Source organism: Bactrocera neohumeralis, chromosome 4, assembly GCF_024586455.1.
Source record: "Bactrocera neohumeralis isolate Rockhampton chromosome 4, APGP_CSIRO_Bneo_wtdbg2-racon-allhic-juicebox.fasta_v2, whole genome shotgun sequence".
NCBI classification, from domain to species: domain Eukaryota; kingdom Metazoa; phylum Arthropoda; class Insecta; order Diptera; family Tephritidae; genus Bactrocera; species Bactrocera neohumeralis.
The window spans coordinates 38,885,411-38,912,250 of NC_065921.1; the positions used below are offsets into that span (position 1 = coordinate 38,885,411).

General features: G+C 35.5%; 1 protein-coding gene across 1 annotated transcript; it reads right to left on the minus strand.

The window, feature by feature from the left end:
- Positions 1-211: 211 nt before the first annotated feature.
- LOC126754852 (uncharacterized) lies at positions 212-26,508 on the minus strand. The gene is made up of 8 exons (XM_050467037.1): positions 26,298-26,508; positions 26,042-26,241; positions 4,692-4,830; positions 3,948-3,977; positions 3,250-3,400; positions 3,121-3,136; positions 1,739-1,902; positions 212-1,502 (listed from the first exon to the last, which is right to left on the minus strand). The coding sequence occupies exons 1-8, from the start codon at positions 26,506-26,508 to the stop codon at positions 878-880; spliced, it is 1,536 nt and encodes a 511-aa protein (XP_050322994.1). The 3' UTR covers positions 212-877.
- Between the last annotated feature and the right edge of the window lie 332 nt (positions 26,509-26,840).

The following is a 26,840-nucleotide window of genomic DNA, read 5'->3' on the forward strand; positions in this document are numbered from 1 at the left end:
ATTTTCTGCGATTTTTCGCTGCGTCAGTGGCGTTGGCTGACGGATGCTAGCGTTGGCTGGCGGCTAAGTGCAGTTAAGTTTAATTAAAAAAGGCGTATTCGTTTTCAATTTGCTAAAGGTTTAATTCGATTTTATTTTAAGTTATTTTTTTGCGGTTTTTGGTTAAATTTTTATTACATATAACACATTTTTATGACTTATTTCCCAGTTTGTTGAGATTACTAATAAATTTATTATAAATAGTTAAATATGAAATTAATTCTTAACATTTGTTGTTGTAATTTTTTTTTCGTTTTTTACTTGTTGTTTTTGTTTTGTGGGGAATGTTTTTTGTATTTTGTTGCTTTTCAGTGGGGGAAGGGTGTGTTTGTGTGTGTGTGTGATGCGTGTTGATGAGCGTGTGTTGAGCGTCTTCCGCGACTTCTTCACTTCCGCGTGCGTACGATGCTTTGTTGTGGCTGAAATTCAGCTTTGTTGGCACTTTGCTGACGGCAAGGTCGCTGCTGTGCTGGAGCGTCCACTCCTTGCGGCATTTGCTGTGAGCCAACAAGCTGTTCCTATCTTTAATGGCAGTTGATGTTCGTTGATGTGTGTGACGTGTGAATATTTCGTCGTAACTTAGCGCTAATTTTAGTTCGATTTTTCTGCTGCTTTTACATAATTACATAATTTATATAATATAAGCGAGCAGTAACAGTTATTCAAGTTCTTACAATAGAAACGAGCCAATCGTTCGTGTTACTTAACTGATGTGCTGCAATTCGTCTAATTCTCAATTTGTTTTTATGGATTTTTAGTTTTTTTTTTTCAATTTGTTATTGCTATATTCTTCCTTGTTTGTAATTAAATGGCACCTATTTGCAGCGTACTGCTCGGCTTAGTTGTACGCCTGTGTGTTGCTCTCGGTGGCCTGCTCGTTGTACAGCTCGCTTTGGTACTCTTGATATTGTTGCTCATATTGTTGCTGTTGTTGCACATAATATTGTTGTTGCTGTTCATATACTTGCTGTTGCTGTTGTTGTTGTTGCTGTGGCTGTGGCTGTGGCTGCTGATACTCTTCGACATATTGCTCACGTGGTTGCTCCTGCTCGTATGCCTGTATCATTTGTTGGTACTCTTCGACTTCGTGCTGCAATTCGATGATTTGTTCGCTGATCTCTTTGGGCATCTCCTCCAAGTGGATCGACTTGATTTTGGCCATGAAAGCCTTGGATGCCATTTGGTCGATGCGGAAACCGCGTTGATCGAACATGGGTGTTTCGCCGCGAGATTTGCGCAAATCGTCGACGTATTTGAGTGCGCGTGCGATGGCCTCTGGGATTGGCGGTGGTGTGGGAATGTGATCGCCCTTGGGTACGAAGCCGTTGTGGTTGCTCTCGTAGTGCACGCGGTAGAGTTTGCCATCATCGCCGGTGTACTCGTAGAAGCCCTTCGCGTCGGTGCCGCCGTTCTTGTGCAATTTCGCTTGCTCTTCACCGTAGATGCCGTTCTCAGTCAAGTAACTACAGAGAGCAATGGAGAGAGAGGGATAAATTAACATTTTTAAGTTTAATGGATAAACAGTTATGTTGTAAAGAGACAAAGAATCGTTTGTGCTCAAAAACGAGAATCGAGATAATTTGAAAATTTATATGAAATTTTGATAAATAATATTGAACTTAAAAATTAAAAATTCAGAAAATAAATTTTGATAAATACTATCGAACTCAAATAAGTCGTTTGTCAATGTTGCACTTACGAGTGATCGTATTTGTCCTCTTTGCGCGCATCCTCCTGATGCACCACCTTGTATTTGCCCTCCTCATCGTAGTTGAACAGCACCGTGCGTGGTGTTGTGGTAGTGGTAGTCGTTGTTGTGGTGGTCGTGGTTGTTGTGGGTTTCTTCGTTGTTGTTGTTGTGGACTGCAGGTGTTTTTGTATGTGTTTTTGGTTGTCGGATTTTTGTTTTCATGATTTGTTCGGATTTTGTTTACAAATGGCAGTGTATTTGTTGTACGAATTGTTGTTGTTGTTGGTGGTTATACGTATATTGTTGATTTGATTGATGATTGTTGGTGAGTTTTTTGTTGAAAAAGGGGTGGAATTTTGTAATTGAGTAAATGCGCGTTTAACGGTAATTGAAACAACTACTTGCAAGTGAGTGCGTATGTGTGTGTGGGGGTGTGTGCATTACATAGATACGTTACTTGGGGTAATGTGTGAGTGCAGCGTGGGGAATTGTAAATTTGTGCATGTGTGTGGGAGTTAGTGCCCGTGCAGTTGCGTGTGTGTGTGAGAGGGGATCATGTTGTTGTTGTTGGAAGGTGGATAGCATTAAAAATGTTTTCAAATATATATTCGATTTTTTTGGTTTTTAATTTAATTCTCAAATGTTAAGAATTTAATGCTGAACTGTTTTAATAAACTAATTATGCTTATTTTTTTAAATTAGTTTTTCTTAATTTTTTTTTAAAAAATTTTTTAATTAATAATTTTTTAAAGTTATTAATTTTTCTTGTTAATTTTTTTTTAGTTTTGTAATTTGTTTTAAATTAAAAATTTTAATATTAATTTTCTTAATTTATTTTAATTTTTAATTAATCTTTTTAATTAAATTTTTTTAACGGATTTAATTTTTTTCTATAAGAAAGTAGGAATACGGGTGATTGTTCCTTTTTTTTCAAATATTTTAAATTAATTTTCTTAATTAAGTTTTTTAAATTAAAAAATTATTTCAATTAAATGTTTTTCTAAAAAAAAAATTAGGAATACGGGTGTTTGTTTCTTTTAAATTAAATTTAAGTTTTCTTATTCTTCTTATCAATATCATGTATAAGGTGAGATATTTCATGAATTTACTGTTACATTGTTAATACTTTAAATATAGTTGATGAGTGTTGGATGCGGGATACTGGGATTGTTTGTGGATTGTTTGGAGGCGGTGCATTTTTTTTTTTTGTAAATTTTTTATTGCTCTGCATTTGGGGATGTGGACGTTGTTTCATCTCCGTTTTCAATTAAATCAGCGGAGTGATTAACAACAGGATTGTCGGTGTTGGGTGTGATGTCGATTTGTGGTTCATGGTCAGGGAAGCCATATTCCAATTTGATTTCAGGAACTTTAAAATCAGCATTACTTACTGTGTAAAGATTGTGGCTGTGGAATTGCAAGGAAAAAGTATTAATGAAATTAATTAATTTGAAAATATTTAAAAAAAATAAATAAATTTTGTATGTACATATATGTGTGTATGTGTGTGTGCTACTTACTCATAGGGCACATCGACATGCATATACGGAATGTTGGTTCCGTTGTAGGGCCCATAACCACCATCGTAGGGGTAGGGGATGTGCGTGTATTTGCCAAGTTCTCGGTTATCGTGCACGTGACGATATGGCTGCGAACTGTGTATGTAACGTCCTGCAAGCAGAAGGGCGAAAGAGAAAAATGTTTGCTTAGTGAAGTTCATATTTTTGTTATTTTTTGATAATTTTTTGCGATTCATTAAAAGCATTTTTTAAAAGCGTTTGCGTTTACATGCGTGTGTGTATATGTGTTTGGTGTTGTTAGTAGGGGAAATGTCACTGCTGTTAGTAGGCAGTGTGTTTAAGCGAGTTCACAGTAAATTTTAATTTTAATTCAATTAGCCGAGAACCAAAAAGCGTTAAAAGGGAGCATGACAACTGGTTGCCTACCAAAATTGATTTCAAATTTTCTGTGTGATTTTAACTTAAATTTCTTTTTGTTTATATTCAAATTTGATTTTGCTTCTTAACTTTGTTTTTTTGTTTTTGTTTTTATTACAATGTTATTTTGTGTTTGCCTTGTATTTGTATAATGTTTATGCGGATCTGGGTTTGGTGTGGCTATGGTATTTTTTCGGTGGTGTTTTTACATGTTGTTTTATGTTTTTTATGTATTTGCGCAAATATTTATTATAATAAAAAATAGAAAAAATTATCTTTACCCTGAGCATCATAGTAACCGCCTCTTGCGCCTAGAAGTAGATATTCGTGTATTAGAAAAAGTACAAATAACACATGTTTATGCGCACTGAAAGTCAGCTAAAGTCATTATATACAAATATATATATCCAAATTGTTTTGTTTCTTGTATACACACATACTTATATACATGTTGAGTCAATAACATAAGCAATAGCAGCAGTGAGACTGCGCGCATGCGTATGCTAACGACCAAATAACAAACAGAAATACAGTTACAATGACAGCATTGGCAATTTATACACAACTACATACATACATACTATATACACATAGATTTATGCGTGTGTTATATGTGTCAGTGTTTTATCGTGTGAATCGTTTGTGGTAAGCTGACGGTTAAATCATATTTTATTTTATGGTTTTAGTGTACGCTCTGCGCTGGTATTTTAAGTGTTTTTATATTTTTTTTCTTATTTTTTGTAGTTTTTTCACTACTTCTGCGCGGAGCTAAAATGTTTATAAAATCTTAATTGTATTAGTAAGTTGGTTTAGTGTTACAGAAATTAGTTGAAGTTAGCTTTGTTTTTGTTTTTGTTGTTTGGTTTGTTTTGCTTGGTGTTAATTTGGTGTAAGTACTAGTTACTTATGGTAAATACAACAACAACTACTATAGCAGCATATTACAACAGCGCAACACTACAAGTACATTGAAAGAAAGCGTTAACGTTTGGGTTGTGCAAACGTTCTGAAACTGAAGGAATTACCTTCGCCGCGAGAACTTGGACGATATTTGCCATCATTGCTTGGATGATATTTGCCATCGTTTTTATTATCTACCGAATTCTGATACTTGCCATTTTCGTTGTCACCAACCGGTAAGGCGGTGCTGAGCGCAACGCCGGCCTGCAAAGAGAGAGGAGGGAGAAGTGTTGTGTTAGAATTATTTGTGTCGAATTATGTATTATATTTTATGATTTTGTTATTGTTTTTTATATTTAAAGGGATTATAAATATGTTAAAATTTACAAAAAAACAGAAACAAAAAAAAAAAAAAAATTGTGAAATATCATTTTAACAGTCAGGGTTAAAAGTTTTGTGTTTTATTTTATGTTTTGTAGAGCAAATCCCAAAAAAATAAATATATGTATATACATAATTCAAATATTTTATGCAGTGTTGCCATATTTTTTATGCACAAGAAAAGTTTGGCAAGAGCCTGTAATTACTTTAAATCAAAATTATGGTAAACACGTGCTTATTATAAAAAAATAAGTAAAAATATTTTGCAAAAAAACTTTAGTTTAGCTTAATGTAAGAATATATGCATTTTTTATCTTTTGAGGTACTAGAATATACTTGCTTCAATTATTATTTTAATACAGTTAATTGACTAGCATTTTTCACAACAAAAAAGTAGAAATTCGCGCATTCAGCAGTAATTTAGGAACAATTTTTGACAATTAAAGTGTTAAAATTATGCATTTTTATAACCTAAATAAAAAACTTATAATTTTTGGCAATAAAAGTGTTAAAGATTGGTATTTTTGTTTAGGAAAAATAAAGAAAAAACTAAAAATATTAAATCTTTTGTCTATAAAAATTTTGTGAGTTGTAATTTTATAAGAAAAAATATATTAAATAAAATTAAAAATAAATAGAAAAATTTTTTGGCGCAAATTTTAAATACTAACATATTTCTTTACAAAACAAAAAAACAAAAATAAATAATTTTTCTCTAGCAGAATATGAATCTTTATAAGAAAAATAAAATAAATTAATTAAAAACTAAATTGCATCTCTTATTTTAATTTATTTATAATATTTATAAAAAAATACAAGTGAAAAGAAAAAAAAAAAATTAGAAACGAAAAAATATAATTTTTTGTCTAATAAAATTTCGAAATTTTTTTTTATAAAAAAGCGAAAGTAAATAAATATAATAGAAATTAGTATTCATAACTGCAATTTCTAATTTTGGTATTTAATAGCAAAAAAATGTGTAAAGCTGCAACTTGTGTCTACCATATTTGCATAAATGGAATAATTATATAACAAGCATTCAATTCCAGACAAGTATTTTTATTCCTGTTCTAAATTTTAGCTTTTTGGATATTTCACATTTCCTTCGCTGAATTAAAAAAGATTTAATGTCTTAGCAATTTTTGCTAATTTCGAATTTGGCGCGTTCACCTTTTACCTAATTTAATAAAACATATTTATATACGCATATGTACGTACATATATGTATATAAAAGTGAAAACATAAATATAAACTCAAAAGCTAACTGTACGCATGCCAGCGCGCCTAAATCACAAAACCAGCAAAATAACAGTTCATTGCACAGAAATTTTTCGGTTTTGCAAGTATTTGGCAAAGCAATAAATTTCGTGCTAATGAATCATTAGAAGCTGCTGTGGCAGCAAAAAGCAGAAAATTTGGTCATTTCTTGTTTGCGCCCAAAAAATATCAATACAAAAAGCTGTAATAAATTCCGGACTAGCAGCAAAGAGCAATACTAAAAGTAATATTAACCGAAGTGTTAGAAAAAAAAAATTTAATAAATTTGAAAAAGTGTAAAAAATAAAAAATAAAAAAAATCGATAACATTAAAAACGCCAAAATAAGTATTTTTAGCACTTCACCAAATTGCTATTAATTAAAAAAGCAGCCGACTTTGGTTTTTGGCGTACAATCAGACGCTTTTGGGTGTGTTGCATAGACAGCCAGCAGCGTTGGCGGCAGCGGTCTCATCTATTGCCAATGCGCGCTCAAGCCAACAGCGCTGCAGGCCGCACAACAAGCATACGTGTGAGAGTGTGTGTGTTTGTTGGGAAAAATATGAGCGCGCACCATTTAGAATGATTGATTGTGTCAATTTGCTTTGCTCATACATAGCTAACACACGCATACATATATATGAAAAGTATATTTATGTGCAGCTGTGCGTGTATGTGTGCCTTTGTTGCGCCTTAAGGCAAGTTCAAAGCTGTGGAATTGTAAAGGTCGCATTCTAAGCGCGACACACACATACACACGCACACTAGTCTTTGCATTGTTATACTTTTGCAGTTGTTTTGATTGGGTTGCATCACAGCCGTTAGCTGATTGCAAAAATTCAATTAACATTTGCTGTTATGAAGGTTCTTTTGGCAAAAGCGAGTGAAAAAAGTAAAAAAAAAAAAAAATCGAAAATGTGCAAAAAGCTGCGCTCAAGTGCGTTGAACTGCCAAATTGCGCTGTTTGTTGTTATTTATTATAACATTTGCCACACAAACAAGCGCGGAAAGTACGCAGCAGTCGAAGTAAACAATTGCAAACAATGCGAAAATAATTGCTGTTGTATATGAACAGCAGCCGCAACACACCTTACTCGCCAATTATTTATGCACTTGATCGGTTGCTTCAGATGCCATTGCAAATGCTAATCTTCAACGCCCATAAACCAGCCAAGTTTACTGGTGCGCTGCAAGCGGTGGCACATATTTGCAATATTTGCCATATTTTCACATTTCCTCATTGCACTCAACACACACACATACACTTGTGCTTATAAATAGTTTGCATTCAGGCGCTGACACTGACTGGCGCTCACGTCGTATGAGTAACTTCTGCTCTTTCTCTGGCTTTCCACCGGCACCATGCCCTCACTTGCACTGCACTTTTTTCAGTTTCAAGTTCACTGTCTTTGGCTCTTGCTCTTATTTCATAGTTTTTTATGTTTTTTTCAGTGTTTTTTGTCAATTGCTGTTGCAACAATTTCGAGCGTTTGCTTTTACTCACCACAATGGTTGCGAATAAGATCACTTTGGTATGCATTTTGTTGCAAATTTTTGTTGTTGTTGAAAAATTCTTTAAAATATACACCACTTCACACTTCACTAACACACAGTTATATGCACTATATGTTTGTTGTTGGTTTTGTTGTTGTTTGTTTCACACTTGTATGTAAGCTTCACTTGGTTGTGGCGGCTGTGGTAATCCTTAGGCTTTGCTGGCTGCAACAGGAATGTGTGCTTACCGTTCGCGTTCGGCTCGTTTATATACGAAAGTGTAGCGTTCGCGGCGCGCTGATATGCGACGTCAGGCGTTGATTTGAAAACGTCTGCTTTTGTTGATCTCAATATTCAAGTTGCCGTCGTTGTTGTTGTTGCCAGTTGGCGTACTCGGCATCACAGCGCTCACTCGCTACATAGAGTTCAATTATTGTTTGCTGTTGTTGTTATTATTATTGTGTATTTGTTTCAGATTAAATTGTAATTTACTCTTGCTTGTTGTTGTACTTTTTGGTTGTTGCTTAAAATTTTTGAAATTCGCTCATCGCCACACTTCGGCAATGCTTCGCTGGTTGTTTGTTGTTGTTGCTGCTATATTCTGGTAATATATTTGTTATACATTTCATGCCTTTATTTGACTTAGTGTGCACTGTTTAGTATAATTCGCGTGATTTGAAAGAAAGTATGAAAAAAATATTGCGTAGGCTTATTGTCGATGTGTGTGTGTGCCTGAGAATTTGACATTTTGTGGGTGAAAATACTTTTAATCGCTTTTCGAGTTCAATACTCCTGGTGTGTCATTTTAGTTAGCTACTTAGTCATTATGAACTTTTCACCACTCGAATTAATTTATTTTCGAAGAAAGATGACTTATGTGGTGTGATGAAATTACTTAGAATGAGTGCAACACAATCTACATAATTCTATTATATTTGTAAGGATGCTGATAATTGGAGAACAAACTATTAAAGGTATATGTTTGGGAAGAACTATATTAGCATTTACTGAAAAAAGTAATTTTTTATAATTATTGAGTCTATAACTATATTGTACAATTTGCTAAGATAATGGTGTAACTTGATTACTGATCTATTGTTCCAATATTTCGAACATATTTTGGCTAGCTACTGTCCTTGTGCGTCTTGTTCATCATATTCTTATTCACTCAGACTTGTCGAACTTTCCGCCTGAAAAAAGTTTTTGTGGGGTATTCTTCTCCATTATTTTAGTATGAAGAAAACCTCAGCCAAAGTCACTGTATTTTGTTGGAAATTTATGATAAACATGCTCTAGCTAAGCGAACATCCAAAGAGGACTTTAGAATAGAATTGCAAAAAGAGAAATCTTCTGGGCGTCAAACCAAGTTTGAAGTTGAGGAGCTCGAAGCATTACTTGATAAAGATTGTTACCAAAAAGAAAGTTCACAGAATTCTTTGGGGCCCTTTAAACAGCCATTTCAAAACTTGTGAAAGCATTTGGTTACATTCGAAAGCAAGGAAATTGAGTGTCATATGAGTGGAAACAAAGAAACGTTGAAAGCAGGTTTTTTATGTCAATAATGCTACTAGAACGCTACAAGAAAAAATTGTTTTTGCATCGGATTGCGACTGGTGATGTAAAATCGATTCAATACGTCAACGCATAACGCAGAAAATCATATGAGAAACCATCCAATGCAACGGCAAAGCCGAAAATCCATTACGCCAAAGTAATACTCAGTGTTTGGTGGAATTAGATAAGGTTGCTTTACTATCAGAACTTCCTTACTGGAATAAGGTTCACATCTGAATAGGGTATAACTATATATAGGAACTGTACCGGTTTGTGATTGAGTACCTCAAAGAAATACATATATATTTACTATAATCCCCACCAGATGAAATACTGCCAATGATTCTCCTAGTCTTCGAAACACTTTTCATAAGCACTTTTTGGGATGGACTTCAGAGAATTTTGTTCTATCTCTTAAAGCGACTGAAAACGCGTTCCACGAAGCGGCAGTTTCAGTTTGGGGAACAAGAAAAAAGCTTAATCTAGTGAATATGGTGGTTGATCAATGGTATCCTTTGCGATTTTAGCTTTAAATTCGGTCACAATCGTGTCTCGATGGTGCATTATTATCTTGTTAAATCCATGAATTGTTCTTCCACAATTCCCGCCGTTTTCATCGGATGTTCTCACGCCTCAATACGGCTAAATAGAACTCCTTATTAACCGTAAGTTCCTCCGCTGTACCAAACCACGAATATCGGAAAAAAACAATGAGCATTTGATTAGCGGATTTGGCGTAATTTTTTTAGTTTCGACTCGGCTTTTTTCCCACCATTCCACAGATTGTAATAATGTTCAGAGGAGCTTTCCTAAAACTTTATAAAGATCACTTCAGTCGTCTTGAAGTATATTTTTCCAGTAAATATTTGTACACATATAGATGAATACCGTATATAAATTTTGTTTATAATTAGTTGTTAAAATTATAGAAGATTTAATATTTTTTTTTTTTTAATAAACACCATAGTAACATTTACAAGAATTGACAATTAATATCTATCATAAACTAAACTTGTATTTAACTTCCTATATAGTACATTTCCTTCAAAACGGTGTTAAATGTTAAGTGTGGTAGTAGTAAAGAAGGAAGAATATTTTTATTCTGTATTTTTTATACTATATATCTACTTATATTTTTAAATATTTGAAAAAATCTTTCATTTAGAAGTATAAATCTTTGATAATTGACTCAATTAAGGGATTGCCTGAAAAGTTTATAAAAGTGGTTTTGCGGAAGGGATTATTTTCTTTCAATTATATTCACAAACCTTTAAGACAGTTTATTTTCGTTTCCTTAAGCATTTAAGTAGAACTGTTGGAGATCTAACTACTCTTTAGTCACTTAGAATTCTGACGAATTCATCATCATTATTTTTTTCAATTTGTATGCCTTTTCCAAAGCAAATGCCATATAACAAAATACATATATTGTCGGCTTCATTAACAGTACATATGAGCTTCGTCGAATGTACACAGATATTCGGCAGACATCAAAGAGCAGAAACGAAACATTATATTTATATAAATAATTAAATATATTATTAAAACGGGAAGCTAACTGTTATAGGTAAATATGAGAAACTCGTTAAATTGCTTAAGAATTTAATTTAGCTAATATAACATAATCAGTTAAAATAAAATTCTGATGAAATGCAGTGTTGACGTTATTGACGTTATTATACATCAATAATAAAAGATATGACGCGACCGTAAATTAAAATGTCTATCTTCGCTTTAGGCGACTTAAGCATATTATAATAATAACGATTAGAGTTTAAGATCAACAACTGGCCAGCAAAAGAAAGAAAAATTTTAGTAGCTAAGGTTAAAAAGTAGTTGGATGGTCAAAAAGGGTATCACCAGAGCGTCAGGCCACACTTGAACCAAAATTAGGTCAGAGCCCTATTTCAATATAGGCTTAACTAGCGTTGCAAAAAGAGATTTTGTAATATATAAATCTTCGGTTTGGAAACCGAATAAAAGAGAAACTTTACAAAAAATGGTTCAGCGCTGTTAAGTCGCACCATCTTGGAAGCCTGGCTAGCTAAGAGTTACTCTCAATAAATTGATTGTTTCGTTAGCTTTATGGCATATAATACCGTGCTGTGAGAACTAAAGGTCATCCATACCAACATCTCCCGTTCATACTAGAATCACTAATGATGGCTCTATGGCGTCCCCATGCACTTTACCATTATGACCGTCTTTATATTTGAAGAAATATGAACCAACGATTCACTGTGTCCATAGAGCGCAACAAACAGTTGTCGTTTATCAAACACAAAATACTTCTAGTGAACATCGGATCTGTGGCCATCTCGTTTTGGGCCCATTAACCGAACGTGTGAAGCACTTGATGGTCGTTCGGTTTAATTCTTGCACGAGTTGCATTTAAATGGAGTATACATTAAGTAACAGGTTTGAAAAAAAAACAAGTAAGGAAGGGCTAAGTTCAGGTGTCACCGAACATTTTATATTCTCGCATCATAAAGTGATAATCGAGATTTCATTAGCCGTCATTTACATATTTTTCAAATACCGTATTTGTGTAAATGTATGTATATATTATACAGAGAAGGCATCAGATGGAATTCAAAATAGCGTTATATTGGAAGAAGGCGTGGTTGGGAACCGATTTCACCCATATTTCGTACATGTCATTAGGCTGTTAAGAAAATATTATATACCGAATTTCATTGAAATCGGTCTAGTAGTTCCTGAGATATGGTTTTTGGTCCATAAGTGGGCGACGCCACGCCCATTTTCAATTTTTAAAAAAAGCCTTGGTGCAGCTTCCTTCTGCCATTTCTTCCGTAAAATTTAGTGTTTCTGACGTTTTTTGTTAGTCGGTTAACGCACTTTTAGTGATTTTCAACATAACCTTTGTATGGGAGGTGGGCGTGGTTATTATCCGATTTCTTCCATTTTTTAACTGTATATGGAAATGCCTGAAGGAAACGATTCTATAGAGTTTGGTTGACATAGCTATAGTAGTTTCCGAGATATGTACAAAAAACTTAGTAGGGGGCGGGGCCACGCCCACTTTTCCAAAAAAACTACGTTCAAATATGCCCCCCCTAATGCGATCCTTTGTGCCAAATTTCATTTTAATATCTTTATTTATGGCTTAGTTATGACACTTTATAGGTTTTCGGTTTTCGCCATTTTGTGGGCGTGGCAGTAGGCCGATTTTGCCCATCTTCGAATTTAACCTTCTTATGGAGCCAAAAAATACGTGTACCAAGTCATCATGATATCTCAATTTTTACTCAAGTTACAGCTTGCCCGGACGGACGGACGGGCAGACGACGGACGGACGGACAGGCAGACATCCGGATTTCAACTCTACTCGTCACTCTGAACACTGTGATATATATAACCCTATATCTGACTCTTTTAGTTTTAGGACTTACAGACAACCGTTATGTTAACAAAACTATAATACTCTCCTTAGCAACTTTGTTGCGAGAGTATAAAAATATATTCCCTAATTGAAAACCACACATATAAAAAGACATCTGTTAGAACTTATTATTCATTCGAACGTCCGTATTGTTATTTTAGCAATGTATAAAGTTGGCTATGCTGACTTGAGTATATGGTATCCCAATACTGGAAGTAACACAGAATCACCCACGTGTGCACATCTGATTGTATGTGTGTCGGTAAATACGCGAACTAGCCCTTCAGTTTTTGAGATATCGATCTAAAATTTTGCACATCCCTTTTTCTCTGTAAGAAGCTGTTTATTTGTCGGAACCCCATATATACTATATACATGTAAATTAGTTTTGTGTTATTATTATTCCATAACCTGCGAAGGAATTGTCAGGATCACTGTATCATATCATACGACTTGAATGTTGTTTATATAAAAAGACGAGGCAAGAAAGAAGTAGCAAAACGTATTTAGTTGGATATCTAGTTGCTTTATGACGTGTGTGGAGTTAACGTTTTTTCTTTTTTTAATATTTTAGTACATTTGTTTTCAATTAATGTTCTCAATTTTAATTTAGGTTTAAGGGGTTACATGGGCTAAGGGATTTCAAAAAATTTATTTTTATATTGTCTTATTAAAATCTACAACACATTGGAATATCGTCTTGAATTTTCAAGTTCATCGGAATAATAGTTTTGGAGATATAGCATTGAGAACTTGTGCGCTCGAGTCTGTCTTTAATCGCATTTTTCTCGAAACTACGTTTTTGAAGTCGGTTGGCAAGATTTCTCGAGAACTACTCAACCGATCTTCATGAAATTTTACACAGGTCTTTGAGATACAGTTCTAAGGATTTTCCTTTACGAAAATTTTAATTTCTTTGCAAAATTGTTAGCCAAAAATTCAATCAGTTTTTTTCTTCGTCCAAATTCTAAGTTAGGCTTTTAAGGGGGTATTCTCATGTAATAACTTCGAAAGATCGATTTTTTTTTATTTTGACAGTAAAACTTATTGAAAACATGCTGTGAAAAATTCAGACCGAAGTTCATAGTATTTGATAAGTTACAGCTCATAGTCGCCGACGTGTCGTAAGCGACTGTCTACCAGGCGCCATGACAAGTCTGCAGCTGCTACGTTTCTAAACGAATTTTTCTCTAATCATCATTTTCTGAAACTGTCATGGTTCTAAAAAAAGTATTCAACCGATTGCTTTAAAATTTATATATCGTCACCTGAAATGCAAAATAACGTGTCATCAAAAAATTCGAAATTGGAGTGTCTTATTGATTACGATTCACCACTTCAAATTACATACATAATATTACATATGTCCAACATTTTCAGGTTCTGCAATCAGATATAAACCAATTTTAACCAATATTAAATTTTTTTTTCACTCAGGTTCCATTTTATTTCGTGTTTCATTCAAGCCACTGTAAATTTCCGAAAATGTTGTTACGTTATTTTGCATTTCAGGTGACGATATGTTCTTCTACTCATTTATAGTTATCGTCCCTACCAAAATTGTTTATTTTCGAAAATATTTTCATATTTTTTTTAAACGATTTTTAACGAAAAAAAAACAAGATTTTCGTGACTTTTTTTTTGAAGTTCGATATTTTTTTTTTAATGAAATTGATTATATTTGGTAGGGACGTTAGCCGCAGAACTACTACCATTCGATTTTTTGATTACAGATAACATGAACAGCCGCTATCACCGTGACCAGTGAACTACTGTTTTTTGTTGGGGACTACTTTGATTTAAAAAAAATATATATTAAAAATGTAAAAAACGAAAAAATTTTTTTTTTTTTGTACATTTCAAAATACAAATAAAAATATATTAAAAAATTAAAATGATTGAATTTTGTTGTCGCATAAAAAAAATTTTCCTAAAAAGTGGTAAAATGTATGCGTTCACATGAGAGTACCCCTTAACTAAAACACGTATTTTTTCACTTTAGTTGATTCTGTAAGGAGTTATCCTTCCAACGCGGGTGCATCTTTTTTCCGAGGAGTTACCGGAAATGCCGTCACAATGGCCGAATTTAAAATATTTTTTCCAAAATTTTCAGAATCTTTGTTATAGTGTATAGTGTATGTTTGTAACAATAAAAAATTCTAATAAACTATTTCATTTTTCCTATGAGGAAAAAATATTTGAAAAAAGACTGCTTTTACCCGAGGAAACACATGTATTCCCTTAAAGGCAACTAACATAACCTATGTTATTGAATATTTTGAGTAAATTAAAGCTTTGGTTGGTGTATATAATATAATTAAAATAAGCATCAGCTACACATAAAATAAAACAAAATTACTTTCGTTAAGGCGATAATGTGGACATTAACACGATAGGTACACGCCCAAATTTGGGCTTGTTTAACGAGTTCAATATTATTAAATTTTTGTAGATGTACTTGTAGAAATATTTATTCACTATATTTGTAAAATCAATCGATTTATGCACAGTCAGTGTGCGATTGTGATGTTAGAAGCTGTTACTTGCAAACCACAACCATTTACTAACAATTTCTTCTGAAGCAACATTTTTGATCTCAATCTCTTATTCAGCACACCACAAATACCCCACAGACCTCTTAGCACACCAGGCTTAAATTTTCAGATTTCCGATTTCCTTCAGATTTGTTGAATAGTGTAGTTATTTCCGTTTAAGAAGCAAGATTCAATTCTTCGGTTCAACATACATTATTTGAATGAATAAAATTTAAAAATATATATTTTTACTTCGTGAAAGCATTTGAGGTATTGCCAGAAAACTCCAGGTGCATGAAAACCATTAAGACTTTTTTTAAATCTGATAGTCTGAATGCTCAAATTGAATTTGCAAGAAACCGGCAGACAAAACACCTGCCAAAAATATGCATGCGCACTGAAAATAATCATATTTAGTAAATTTCCAAACAAAAGTTGAAGGAGTGCAAATCAAAAAGTGCCGAAAGTTGAACTTATGAATATGGATTTCAAGCGGGTCAATAATTTTGTTCCCGAAATCAATGCACGCTAAATGCGATGTATATTTCGCCAAATTTATCTGCATATGAACGAAATTAAAATCAGATAAAATAACTTGAAAAATCCTACGCAAATCATTTGCACCCAATTGTTTTAGGGCGTTGAGAAAATACGAACACAATCGTACAAACAAATACGAGTTTAATACGACGCACATGTCTCAATGCACGAGAGTGTGTGTGGGAAAATGTCAAGCACTGCGATGACTCCCATGCGCTGCCGAGCGTCAGAGCGCCCGCATTTCGCCACCGCTTTGGGTGAAAGTACGCATAAATCTCGGCCGTGCCGGCGGAATGCGACTGCGGCTACGGTTGCGGCTACTACGCCGTCACAATTTCCGTTTCGAGCCGTTGCAGTCGCAGGGAAATCGCAACTTAATCTCCGGCTAAGAAACCAAAGTCAAGGTCAATGTCAAACGCAAATGCAAACGCGCTCCGGCTGATATCGAGTGCCGGTAGTCGTCGCCAACAGCCGAGCAGCAGCCTATCTATAAGCGAGCGAAGTGCGCAATGCCGGTTTTAATGGAATTTCGCTGGCAATCAATTATGGCAACAAAACTTTGATGCGCTTTTTATTCGCTGCTTGTGTTTAGTTTACTTTAATTTAATTAACATTTAATCGCTTAGTCGTCTTAGTAGCGGACTTTATGGATTTTATGGTAGCATGTCGACTTAACTGTGTCGAGTCAGAGTCTGAATTTGAGCGTAGCGGTTGCAGTCGGTAGCAACGGTTTTTGATTTTTACTTAATGAATCATAGTTTGTGTGTGTGTGTGGTGGCATTATCGGCTACCGGCGGTTCAATGCACTGCCTCCGCCGTGGTTGCATTCTGTGCGCGTCAGTTGCTCAAGGTCTTTGGTGCATTTTGGCAATTCGGTGTCTTCACACGTCAGCATTTTTGGCAGCAAACAACAGTTACGCGCCCAAGATGTGTTATATATATAGACATAAATGTATATGTTGGTGTGTGTTTTGGTCTTAAAATATTTAATTGCTTTGACGCCCTAAAGTATTACAACTTCCATCGTCTGCATTCGCAATGAATTGACGTTGACGGTCAAAATTATTCTCGATTGAGCACCAAATTTTAGTATATTTTTGTTAATACGTGCAGGCTGAAATTGTGTGCATTAAGGCATACGTATGTATTTTATGGTCCCATTTAAATACCAACCAATATTTCGGTTGCTTTATTTATGGCTGCGAAGTTGAAAATAATTTTAACAACTTAATTTCGTCTTCAAATTTAATTTTTACGACTTCGTTCTTTGTGAAATGAGTCGCTGTTCAAGTGTTTGTTGTGCTCTTTTAGGAATCGGAATTTAGCAATTATTATATTCTACTTTTACTAAAACTGAAGAAGTATAACTGTATATATAATGTGTATGTAATGCGAATGGGTGTGAGTTAAAACGAGTTTGATATGAATGTGGGTAATGCCTTTTAGACAGTAATTGTATTATTCCATAATCTTTTATTAAATATGTAAATATTGATTTTCATAGACTTTTTGATTCATATATTTATACTTGTATATATGTATATGTATATCAAGTTATTTAACAGTTATGAAGGCCGTGTCAACTACAACTGTCTGGTTTATTACATTAAGAATATATACCACTGAAGAGAAGACACAAAAGTTGTGTTTTCAAATTTAATAGGAATTTGATCTTGCTTTTTGAGGGAAACCATGATTGTAACAACATAGTCAAATCAAGTGCTACTAAAGAGATGAGAGACAAAAAGGCGATCTGAAAACGGATTTTTATACTCTCGCAACAATGTTGCTAAGTAGAGTATTATAGTTTTGTTCACATAACGGTTGTTTGTAAGTCCTAAAACTAAAAGCGTCAGATATAGGGTTATATATACCAAAATGATCAGGGTGACGAGTAGAGTCGAAATCGGGATGTCTGTCTGTCCGTCCGTCCGTGCAAGCTTTAACTTGAGTAAAAATTGAGATATCGTGCTGAAACTTGGTACACGTATTTCTTGGCTCCATAAGAAAAGGCAAAATCAGCTCACTGCCACGCCCACAAAATGGCGAAAACCGAAAACCTATAAAGTGTCATAACTAAGCCATAAATAAAGATATTAAAGTGAATGCATTAAGGAGGGGACATATTTGGATCGCATTTTTTTACTACTAATTTTTTGTACATATATATATATAGCTATGTCAACCAAACTCTATAGAGTCGTTTCCTTCAGGCATTTCCATATAATTCATAAGTTCAAAAATGGAAGAAATCGGATAATAACCACGCCCATCTCCCATACAAAGGTTATGTTGAAAATTACTAAAAGTGCGTTAACCGACTAAAAAAAACGTCAGAAACACTAAATTTTACGGAAGAAATGGCAGAAGGAAGCTGCACCCAGGCTTTTAAAAAATTGAAATGGGTGGCGTCGCCCACTTATGGACGGAAAAAACCATATCTCAGGAACTACTGAACCGATTTCAATGAAATTCGGTATATAATACTTCCTTAACACCTTGATAACATGTACGAAATATGAATGAAATCGGTTCACAACCACGCCTTCCTCCAATATAACGCTATTTTGAATTCCATCTGATGCCTTCTCTGTATAATATATATACATACATTAGGAACCAATGATGATAGCGGAATAAAACTTTACACAAATACGGTGTTTGAAAAATATGTAAATGACGGATAATGAAATCTCGATTATCACTTTATCATGCGAGAGTATAAAATGTTCGGTGACACCCGAACTTAGCCCTTCCTTACTTGTTTCTTAATGCATGAGCTATTATCTTTATAAAAATAAACGAAAGTCTAAATATTTAGTGAAATTAAGTGTACTAATTGATTTCACTAAAATATCACACATTTTGATCAACCTAAAGGAATGTTTAAATAAAGGTGGTATGTTGGAATCACTATATAGAGTATATTGGCGATGGTCGTCTGAAACCAGTTGTTGTTCTGGAAACTGTTGATGCTGTTCGCAAACTGATATTATAAGATCATCATGTGATCATGAGATTGCGTGACCATTTGTCAATAAAATAGTTTGTTCACGTTGGATTCCACAACATCCATGTCACAACCATACCACTAGAACAAAGCACAATATTAAAATCTGACACAACCATTTCTTTGCCAGTTGTCTTTCAAAAAATTAGGAAAACTAACCGTTGAAGACGGATCATTCTTCACCACGACAGTCCTAGGTCTCACACATCGACTGAAAAAGCTGCACTTTTCAGCATTCAATACATTGATTTTATGAGTCATCCATCATAAGGTCTTGAATTGGCACACAATGACTTCTTTTTATTCCCGTACGTAGAAAATAGACTAAGATGTCAACGTTCTTCGACATCTAAAGACGCGGTTTATGCTAGTTTTCATCCCATGTTATCCATTTTTGGTAAGAAGAGGCACCCTTATTAGAAAAAACGCTCTCTAAATTTTATTAAAATATGTCACAAATCTTTATATAGGGTGCTAAGGGAATTATTGATCTGCGTCAACCCATTTTTGGCATACAGGTATACTATTATTCGAAAAAGATTCTAACCGAATTTCCATAATATACCTCACAGATTGACCTATATTTTCGATACAAAGCTCGCAATTGGAACTTTGATCCACATCTTCGGTATCTGGAGACATCAATAGGTTTGGTCGGACTTGACATACCTTAAAAATACTATTCGGAAAAAGGTTTAGCCCGAGATATTCAGTGGCGATTGGTTTGCATTCTGAAAGTAAATGCATCAGAATGAATTTAAACTTATGTTATATATTGTTATATAGGAATTAGGCGTGGTTGTAGTCTGATTTCGCCAATTTTTGTACTGCAACTTAGAAATGTCAAGATAATATCATATACCAAAGTTGGTCTTAATCGGTTGAGTATGTCCTGAGATATGGGGTTTCACCTAAAATTGGGCGATGCCAAAACCATCTTCTCCTTCTGGCACCGGCTCCTATAAAGCTTTCTCATAAAATCTCGAATGTAAAATTCAATGCCACTTCCGTATTAATTTTTTGTAGTTTTCAATAAAGGGTGATCCATTTCGATTTAAAGAAAAAAAACAGATATTTCAAATGTATTGGGGAATTTCCATTATCATGAGCATGCTTTGGCATTTTATTTTGAAGATTATCTCTTACAAATGTTGGTCACGACTACATCACAGAAGGTCCATGCGTAGAGTCCAAATTTCGATGACTCTTTCGAGTATTTCGACTAGTAACTGGCGAATGACAGGAGCGGTGTTTTGCTCTAAGGCATAATCGAAGCGAAATTGTCCGCATAGACTTCGCACTCTACATGTCCCTAAATGTCCTAAAATCCTTAAATGTCTAGCGGTATGATATCACACGTGAAACGTGAAATTATCTGCTCATCTGCAATAAATCCATTGATTGATGTGATGTGTGGGAAGTGGCGCCGTGTTGTTGAAACCAAATGTCGGCGAGATCACGAGCTTCAATTTCAGACATCAAGCGCGACTTGTCTCGTCATCATAACGCCTACATCTACCTCGATTAGTGTTAAGGAATACAAACAACCGTTCGGTGATCAAAACTAGCATACCCTGTAGCTATATGTTGCAAATGGGTGGGTTCGCGCGACTAATCGCGCGCTGCATCCAATCTTCGACTGAAGTAATCGCCCAACACAGTAGATTATTCGAGCAACTATAGATCGGTATCACCGTACAAGCCAACGAAACAATCAATTTATTGAAAGAAACTTTTAATGAGCGCATTATTTCGTTTCGTTGGCCAGTGACGTGGCTTCCAACCTTGTGGGATTTAACACCGCTGGACTATTTTTTTGGGAGTTGTGTGAAGACGTAGATAAGCCCGAAATGATTGATGCCTAGGAAAAGAATATCCAGCAAAACAAGTTTCAATCAAAGTATTCATTAATAAATGTTTCGAAACATGAGAACATGTAACAGCTTCCTATAAATAAAAAGTTTTCAACTCGTGTTTAATTCATAACATAAAGAATATTCAATTTTGCCGTGCGCTGTTTGATCAGTTATACCACACACAATTCTGAGTACTTCACCCTTCAAAGAATTGACTCATAATTTCATAGTATTCCTGCTTCATTTATCGTTAAATAATATAAGCCAACTTAACCCGTCATATTAAGTACTTAGCCTATAAATTATTTAATTTCGAAGAATTTTCCTATAAAAGCCTTAATCAACAGTGGGCATAAAATTGCGTAAGCTGTTTCACAAATTACGTTGGTACTAAAGTATCGATTATTCTTCAGTTTCTGTTATCTGTCGCATTGCGTCGAAATACCAGATTTGCATTAAATATTTTTACTTCTCTTGAAATACATTCACATACATATTCATGAGCAATTCCGACTGAAAAGCAGTCGCCACCAAAATGATGAGTAACCGCCAGTCAAGTATTTTCTGAACTAAATTATCCAAAATCATTTAATAAAACCAGTTGAAATGATTATTTAACAGTGGCACAGTCTGCAAGTGCATAATAACTTTTGACAGAAGTGAAGAGGGATCCTGGAAATTGAAGTAGAGAAACGTAGGTAATAATTATAAAATAAAGAACTTGTGGGAAATTTGAAAAAATAGCTAATGAAAGTAAGTCATGTTCCCAAATTTTTGTTTTGAGCATTGTTTTTTGGAGTTCATGTTATGGATTGTCGCTGGGAAGTCTCTTAAAGTCACATAACGGTTACGTTGTACTAAAAATGCTATAACTCATTGAATAAATGCGCCATAAGCATTTGATTTTACAACCAAGATAAAAGTCCGAAAATTGGACAAGGGATTGGAACCGCTAACTTATTCTGAAATTCAATATCTCAGGTACTACTTGACAGATTTCAACAAAATTTGGTGAGTGAAGTTACTTAAATAGTCCCATTATACATGAAAATGGGCGAAATCAGATTACAACCGCACCTACTCCCCCTTAACTATCTAGGTCTCATCTGAACCTTTCATTTTAAAGTATACAAATCAAACTTCAATTGAGTTATCTGAAAAAATGTTTGCACAAATATTATGCTAAAGGTATTTCACTTTACGCCCAAAATTCTCGAAATCGAACTAAAACTTTTTAAGAACCCAGACGCCAAATATATATCGGTCAATGTGTGAGTTCTAGTATTGAAATTCCGGAATAAAATTTTTGTGCTGACAGCCAAAATTGGATGAAAAACGCTCAAAACTTTCCTTGCTACTATGTACGTCATATAAATATTTTGGAACTTCCGTTTGACTTTATATCACATATATCATTCTTTATGCAAGAAATCTTCATAAAATTTAGAAAGAATCTTTTTCTTACTTCAGTATCAGTTTTCCTAAAATGGGTTAAATTAGTGCAATACTTCTCCAAATAGCCACATATCTAAACTTTGGATTTTCAAACATCCGCTCGACTTTATTCTTTACATCCAGGATTTAAAGGTGACTTTCATTCTTAAAAATAAACCAAAAACCGTTCTGCAAGGTCTTGATATGTTAGAAGACTAAGTTAACAGGGTTGTGCGGTGGGTTTGGGACCCGTAACGTAAAAAACACTACGTATGAAAAGAAGAAAACAGCGCCGGATGAGAGACCCCCCTATTGATGACGACCTCTGCAAACGTATTAAGGATTACGATTTAAGGACACACACCTGGAATGTCCGGTCCCTTAATTGGCCGCTGCCCAGCTGGTTGATGTCCTATTTGGAGTGAAAGCTGACATAACCGCCGTCCAAGGAATGCGATGGACGGGACAAGGAATGAGGCAAGTAGGTCGTTGTGATATTTACTACAGTGGCCATATAAAAGAGCTCGAATTTGGTGAGGGATTCGTGGTGGGAGAGAGACTCCGTCGCCGAGTACTGGAATTCACCCCGGTGGATGAACGTATAATCGCAATCCGCATCAAAGCGAAGTTCTTTAACGGAAGAGAAGGACGATGTGAGAGAACTCCGATGTCAAAATCGTGCTTGGTGACTTTAAAGCCAGGGTGGGAAAAGAAGGTATCTTTGGCTCTACGGTCGGTAAATTCAGTCTCCACCATGAAACATCTCCAAATGGGTTGAAGCGAAAATATGGTTATCTGTAGTACTAGATTCCAGTATAGTAAAATTCATCAAGCTACATGGCACAAACCAGATCGATCATGTTCTTGTTGACGGAAGACACTTTTCTAGAGTTTTAGAGGTGCGTACGCTCCGAAGTCTTAACGTTGGTTTTCGGAAAATGCAAAAGAACAGCTGGTATGACGAGGAGTGCTGTGTCGCAGCGGAGAGAAAATAGACTGCCTACTTCGCAACGTTACGATCGACCACATCACGTGCGGGATGGGATAGATACCGAGAGTTGAAGAGGGAAGCCAGACGCATTTGCAGACAGAAAAAGAGAGAAGCCGAAATGCGTGAGTATGAAGAGCTTTACAAGCTGGCCGACAGGGTTAATGCTCGAAAATTCTACGAAAAAATGCGGCGACCAACAGAAGTTTCAAGACCGGAGCATACTCTTGTAGAACCCGCAGAGGTGATCTACTAAGCGATACCCAGAGCATTCTAAAATTATAGAGGGAACACTTCTCCAGCCTGCTGAATGGCAGTGAAAGCATAACGCCAGGGGAAGACGAACCCGATTCCCCAGTCAGGCGAAGAACTGATGGGGAATATGCATCAGCTTCTTTGTAAAATCCACAAAAAGGGAGACCCCACAATCTGCGCCAACTACCGTGGGATAAGCCTCTTAAACAACGCATATAAAGTTAAGTATATCGAGCGTATTGAGTGAAAGTCAATAAACTGATTGGACCTTATCAGTGTGGCTTCAGACCAGGAAAATCAACAGCCGACCAGACCGTGCGCCAAATTTTGGAAAATACCCTTGAAAAGAGAATCGACACACACCATTTTGCCGATTTCAAAGCTGCTTTTGACAGCAGGAATTTGGTATTCGCGATGTCTGAATTTGGTATCCGCGCAAAACTAATTCGTGTGACTTTTTCAACCTACTTCTGGAGCAAATAATTCGAGCTGCAGAACTAAACAGAGAAGGTACCATCTTCAACAAGAGCTTCATCATCCGTGCCGAGAGATCTGTTTTGTACAGACTAAATATAAGAGCAAATGGGTCTGGTTGTGAACGAGAACAAGATAAAATATCTCCTGTCACCAAACGAATAGTCGACATGGCTCCCATGTCACTCTTGACAGTCATAACTTAGAAGTCGTAGATAATTTCGTTTTTTTCGGATGCAATAGTAACACCAACAACAATGTAAGCCTGGAAACCCAACGCAGAATAACTCTTGCCAACTGGTGCTATGACGGATTGAGTAGGCAATTGAGAAGTAAAGTCCTCTCTCGACGAACAAAGACCAAACTTTATAAGTCTCTCATTATTTCCTGTTATATGGTGCAGAGGCAAGGACGATGAGAAGGATTATGCGGAAGATTTATAGTTTTTGCGTGTTGGCCACGACGAATATCGCATTCAATGAAACGAGAAGCTGTACGTGTTATACGACGACATTGACATACAGTTAACATGTAGTTAAGCGAATTAAGAGGCAGCGGCTACGCTGGCTAGGTCATGTCGTCCGAATGGATGAAAACACATGAACTCTGAAAGTATACGACGCAGTACCCGTCGGGAAAAGCAGAGAAGAGAAAGACCTCCACTCCGTTGGAAAGACCAGGTGGAGAAGGACCTAGCTACACATGGAATTTGTAATTAGCTAGAACAGCGTAAGCGGTGTCTACGACAATAAAGAAGAAGAGGAAGGTGATTTTATGAGTTTCTAGTTGCTTGATCTTCGAAAAAGTTTTTGTGTAGTGAATTTACTGGTATGTACATGTTTTGAAATACTAACTAAGTCAGGTTATTCATCTCTTACTTCGTGAGAACATTCTGAAACCATAAAGCACTCAGGTCAGTATAGTACAATCACCTATTAGGTTATGACCCAGTTAATCCGAATACGAACAATGCGCTTCGTTTGTTTAATTTGATGCAAATCTGCTATAAAAAATCTATACAATTTGCTTACGCATTTCAAAAATATTTACTTAAACAGGCATAATTAGAATATAATATGAGTCGCATGCTATAACTCAGACTATATAAGTACGTGTCTGTAGGTGTGTGATGCGAACCTGTATTTTCCCATGTTTGTGCCTTACGCTCATACTCACCTTAGGTTAATAACATCTGCTTAGGCGGTGCATTGTCCCTGCTGGAAGCCGGTCGATATACAGTACGCCATACAAGTAACCGTACGACATACCTACATGCATAGAATATGGCTCGCGAAATGTACGAATGATAAATTATGTCAGCACGAGCATCGATTGCACTCAAGCGCTTGATTAATTTTGATTAATTAATCTTGCATTGTTGAGGCGTCAATTGGCGATGTAAATGTGCTATATTTTTTGAAAGTGCTGTAATTAAGTTTAATAAGCTTTGATGCGCAGAATTCTTATTGTTTTCATTGAGGATATTTGCTTATAATTAATGATTAACATTGCTACCGGAAAAGAATTAATAAAATAACATAACTGTTGTTTTTTGCTAATTTGATTGCAGTCGGAACTGTTTAAGGAGATAATTAATATAAATCCGCTTATGTTTGTTGCCTGTTACGATTTGATTGACTTATGGAAATGAAATGTAATTGAAGTATCGTATGATTGTTGAAGTGAATGAAATTAAAGTGAGTAGGGGCGCTCGTGTACCCAGCTGTGCGGGAAGTCAGTGCTCAGTTGAGTAATGATTCGTTACAAGTGTGATTGAAGAGTTCACAATTCTATTTCTTCCGCAAACAGCATGAGTCCAAATAGCATAAAACGTGTGTAATTAAAATAATATTATTTCAACAGGTAAAAATCTGAGTATCTTATTGTGGGGTATTAATGAAACACTTGCAATATGTGCCAGAAGTGTCAAAGATGAGTTTATTCGGTAAAGAGCTGAAATATGTACAATGAAATGCACATATTTTTATCACTTCTAAGCGGTGTCTCATCCCCACACCATTTATTTATAGACTTTATTGGAGGGTTTAAACTCAATCAATGCAATCAGGAACTGTGGGAAGCGTTGAGATAATCTCACAGCAAGATTAACGGCATGGTATGGCTATCAGTTCGTGTATTGCGCTCTCTTCTGTTGACTTCTTTTCGTGACATTAGTTTCTATTTCTGATTTATCTACAACCATGTATCTTTCTGTAAAAAAAACCAATCCAGCCTCGTGTTCTTCTATATTCTGAACCGATAGCTCGGCTTTGTGTTCCTTGTTTCTGTTTTCACTTTACTATCTGCCAGTATAGTGGGTTTCAAGCTGACATCTTCCTTAGAGGCATATGTTGAGGCCACCAGAGCAGATGCAACTTCCGTGGTCAATTCGTTTTCAAGTTCATTAACTGGAGCTGGTACTAAGAAAGGGTCCACATAATGAGTGTCTGCCCATCCGTCAGCAGGTCGCGCTTGCGTCGTTGATTGTTGCGGACCTACTGCCGTATGCTGACAGATGTGCTCAGTAGCGCGTAGTTCGTTAAACTATTACCATCCTCCATTGGGTCGGGGCAATATGGATCCTGTTCCACTTCGGCCACATTAGACAAAGAGAAGTCAATTTCGCTGCGCGTTTCATGGGAGCTCACGAGTTGATCAGCAGCAATTGTGTTGGCGTCATCAACCAACGTTGAAGCTACGGTAGCCGTCTGCGTTTGGATTTCAGACATTTTTATTTGACCAGTTGATTTTAACATGTCCATGTTTAAGAATAGTTTAAGAATCAAGAGCTACCTGTGGTAATGGTTCCATGGGAACTCATGAGTTGATCAGCAGCAATTGTGTTGGCGTCATCAACCAATATCCATGTTTAAGAATGGTTTAAGATTTAAGAGCTATCTGTGGTGGTGGTTCCATGGTTAAGGGGTTTTTCGCAATCAGGGAATCAACTTTGTGTGTTACTGGCTACATGAGTATTTAATACTCGGTACTACTATCGACAATTACTGCGTCAACCACTTCTACTACAGTTGTGCCATCATTGTTGCTGTCAACTGTGCCGAGTGTGGTCTCGTAGTAGAGTGCAGTTGTTGTT

Excerpts from the sequence above, each read along its gene's own strand:
- LOC126754852 (XM_050467037.1), bottom strand. The coding sequence starts at position 26,508 with ATGGACATGTTAAAATCAACTGGTCAAATAAAAATGTCTGAAATCCAA. Across the intron at positions 26,242-26,297 it reads CCCCGACCCAATGGAGGATG|GTCCGCAACAATCAACGACG; the intron begins GTAATAGTTTAA and ends ATACGGCAGTAG. Across the intron at positions 3,401-3,947 it reads CGGTTACTATGATGCTCAGG|GACGTTACATACACAGTTCG; the intron begins GTAAAGATAATT and ends TTCTGCTTGCAG.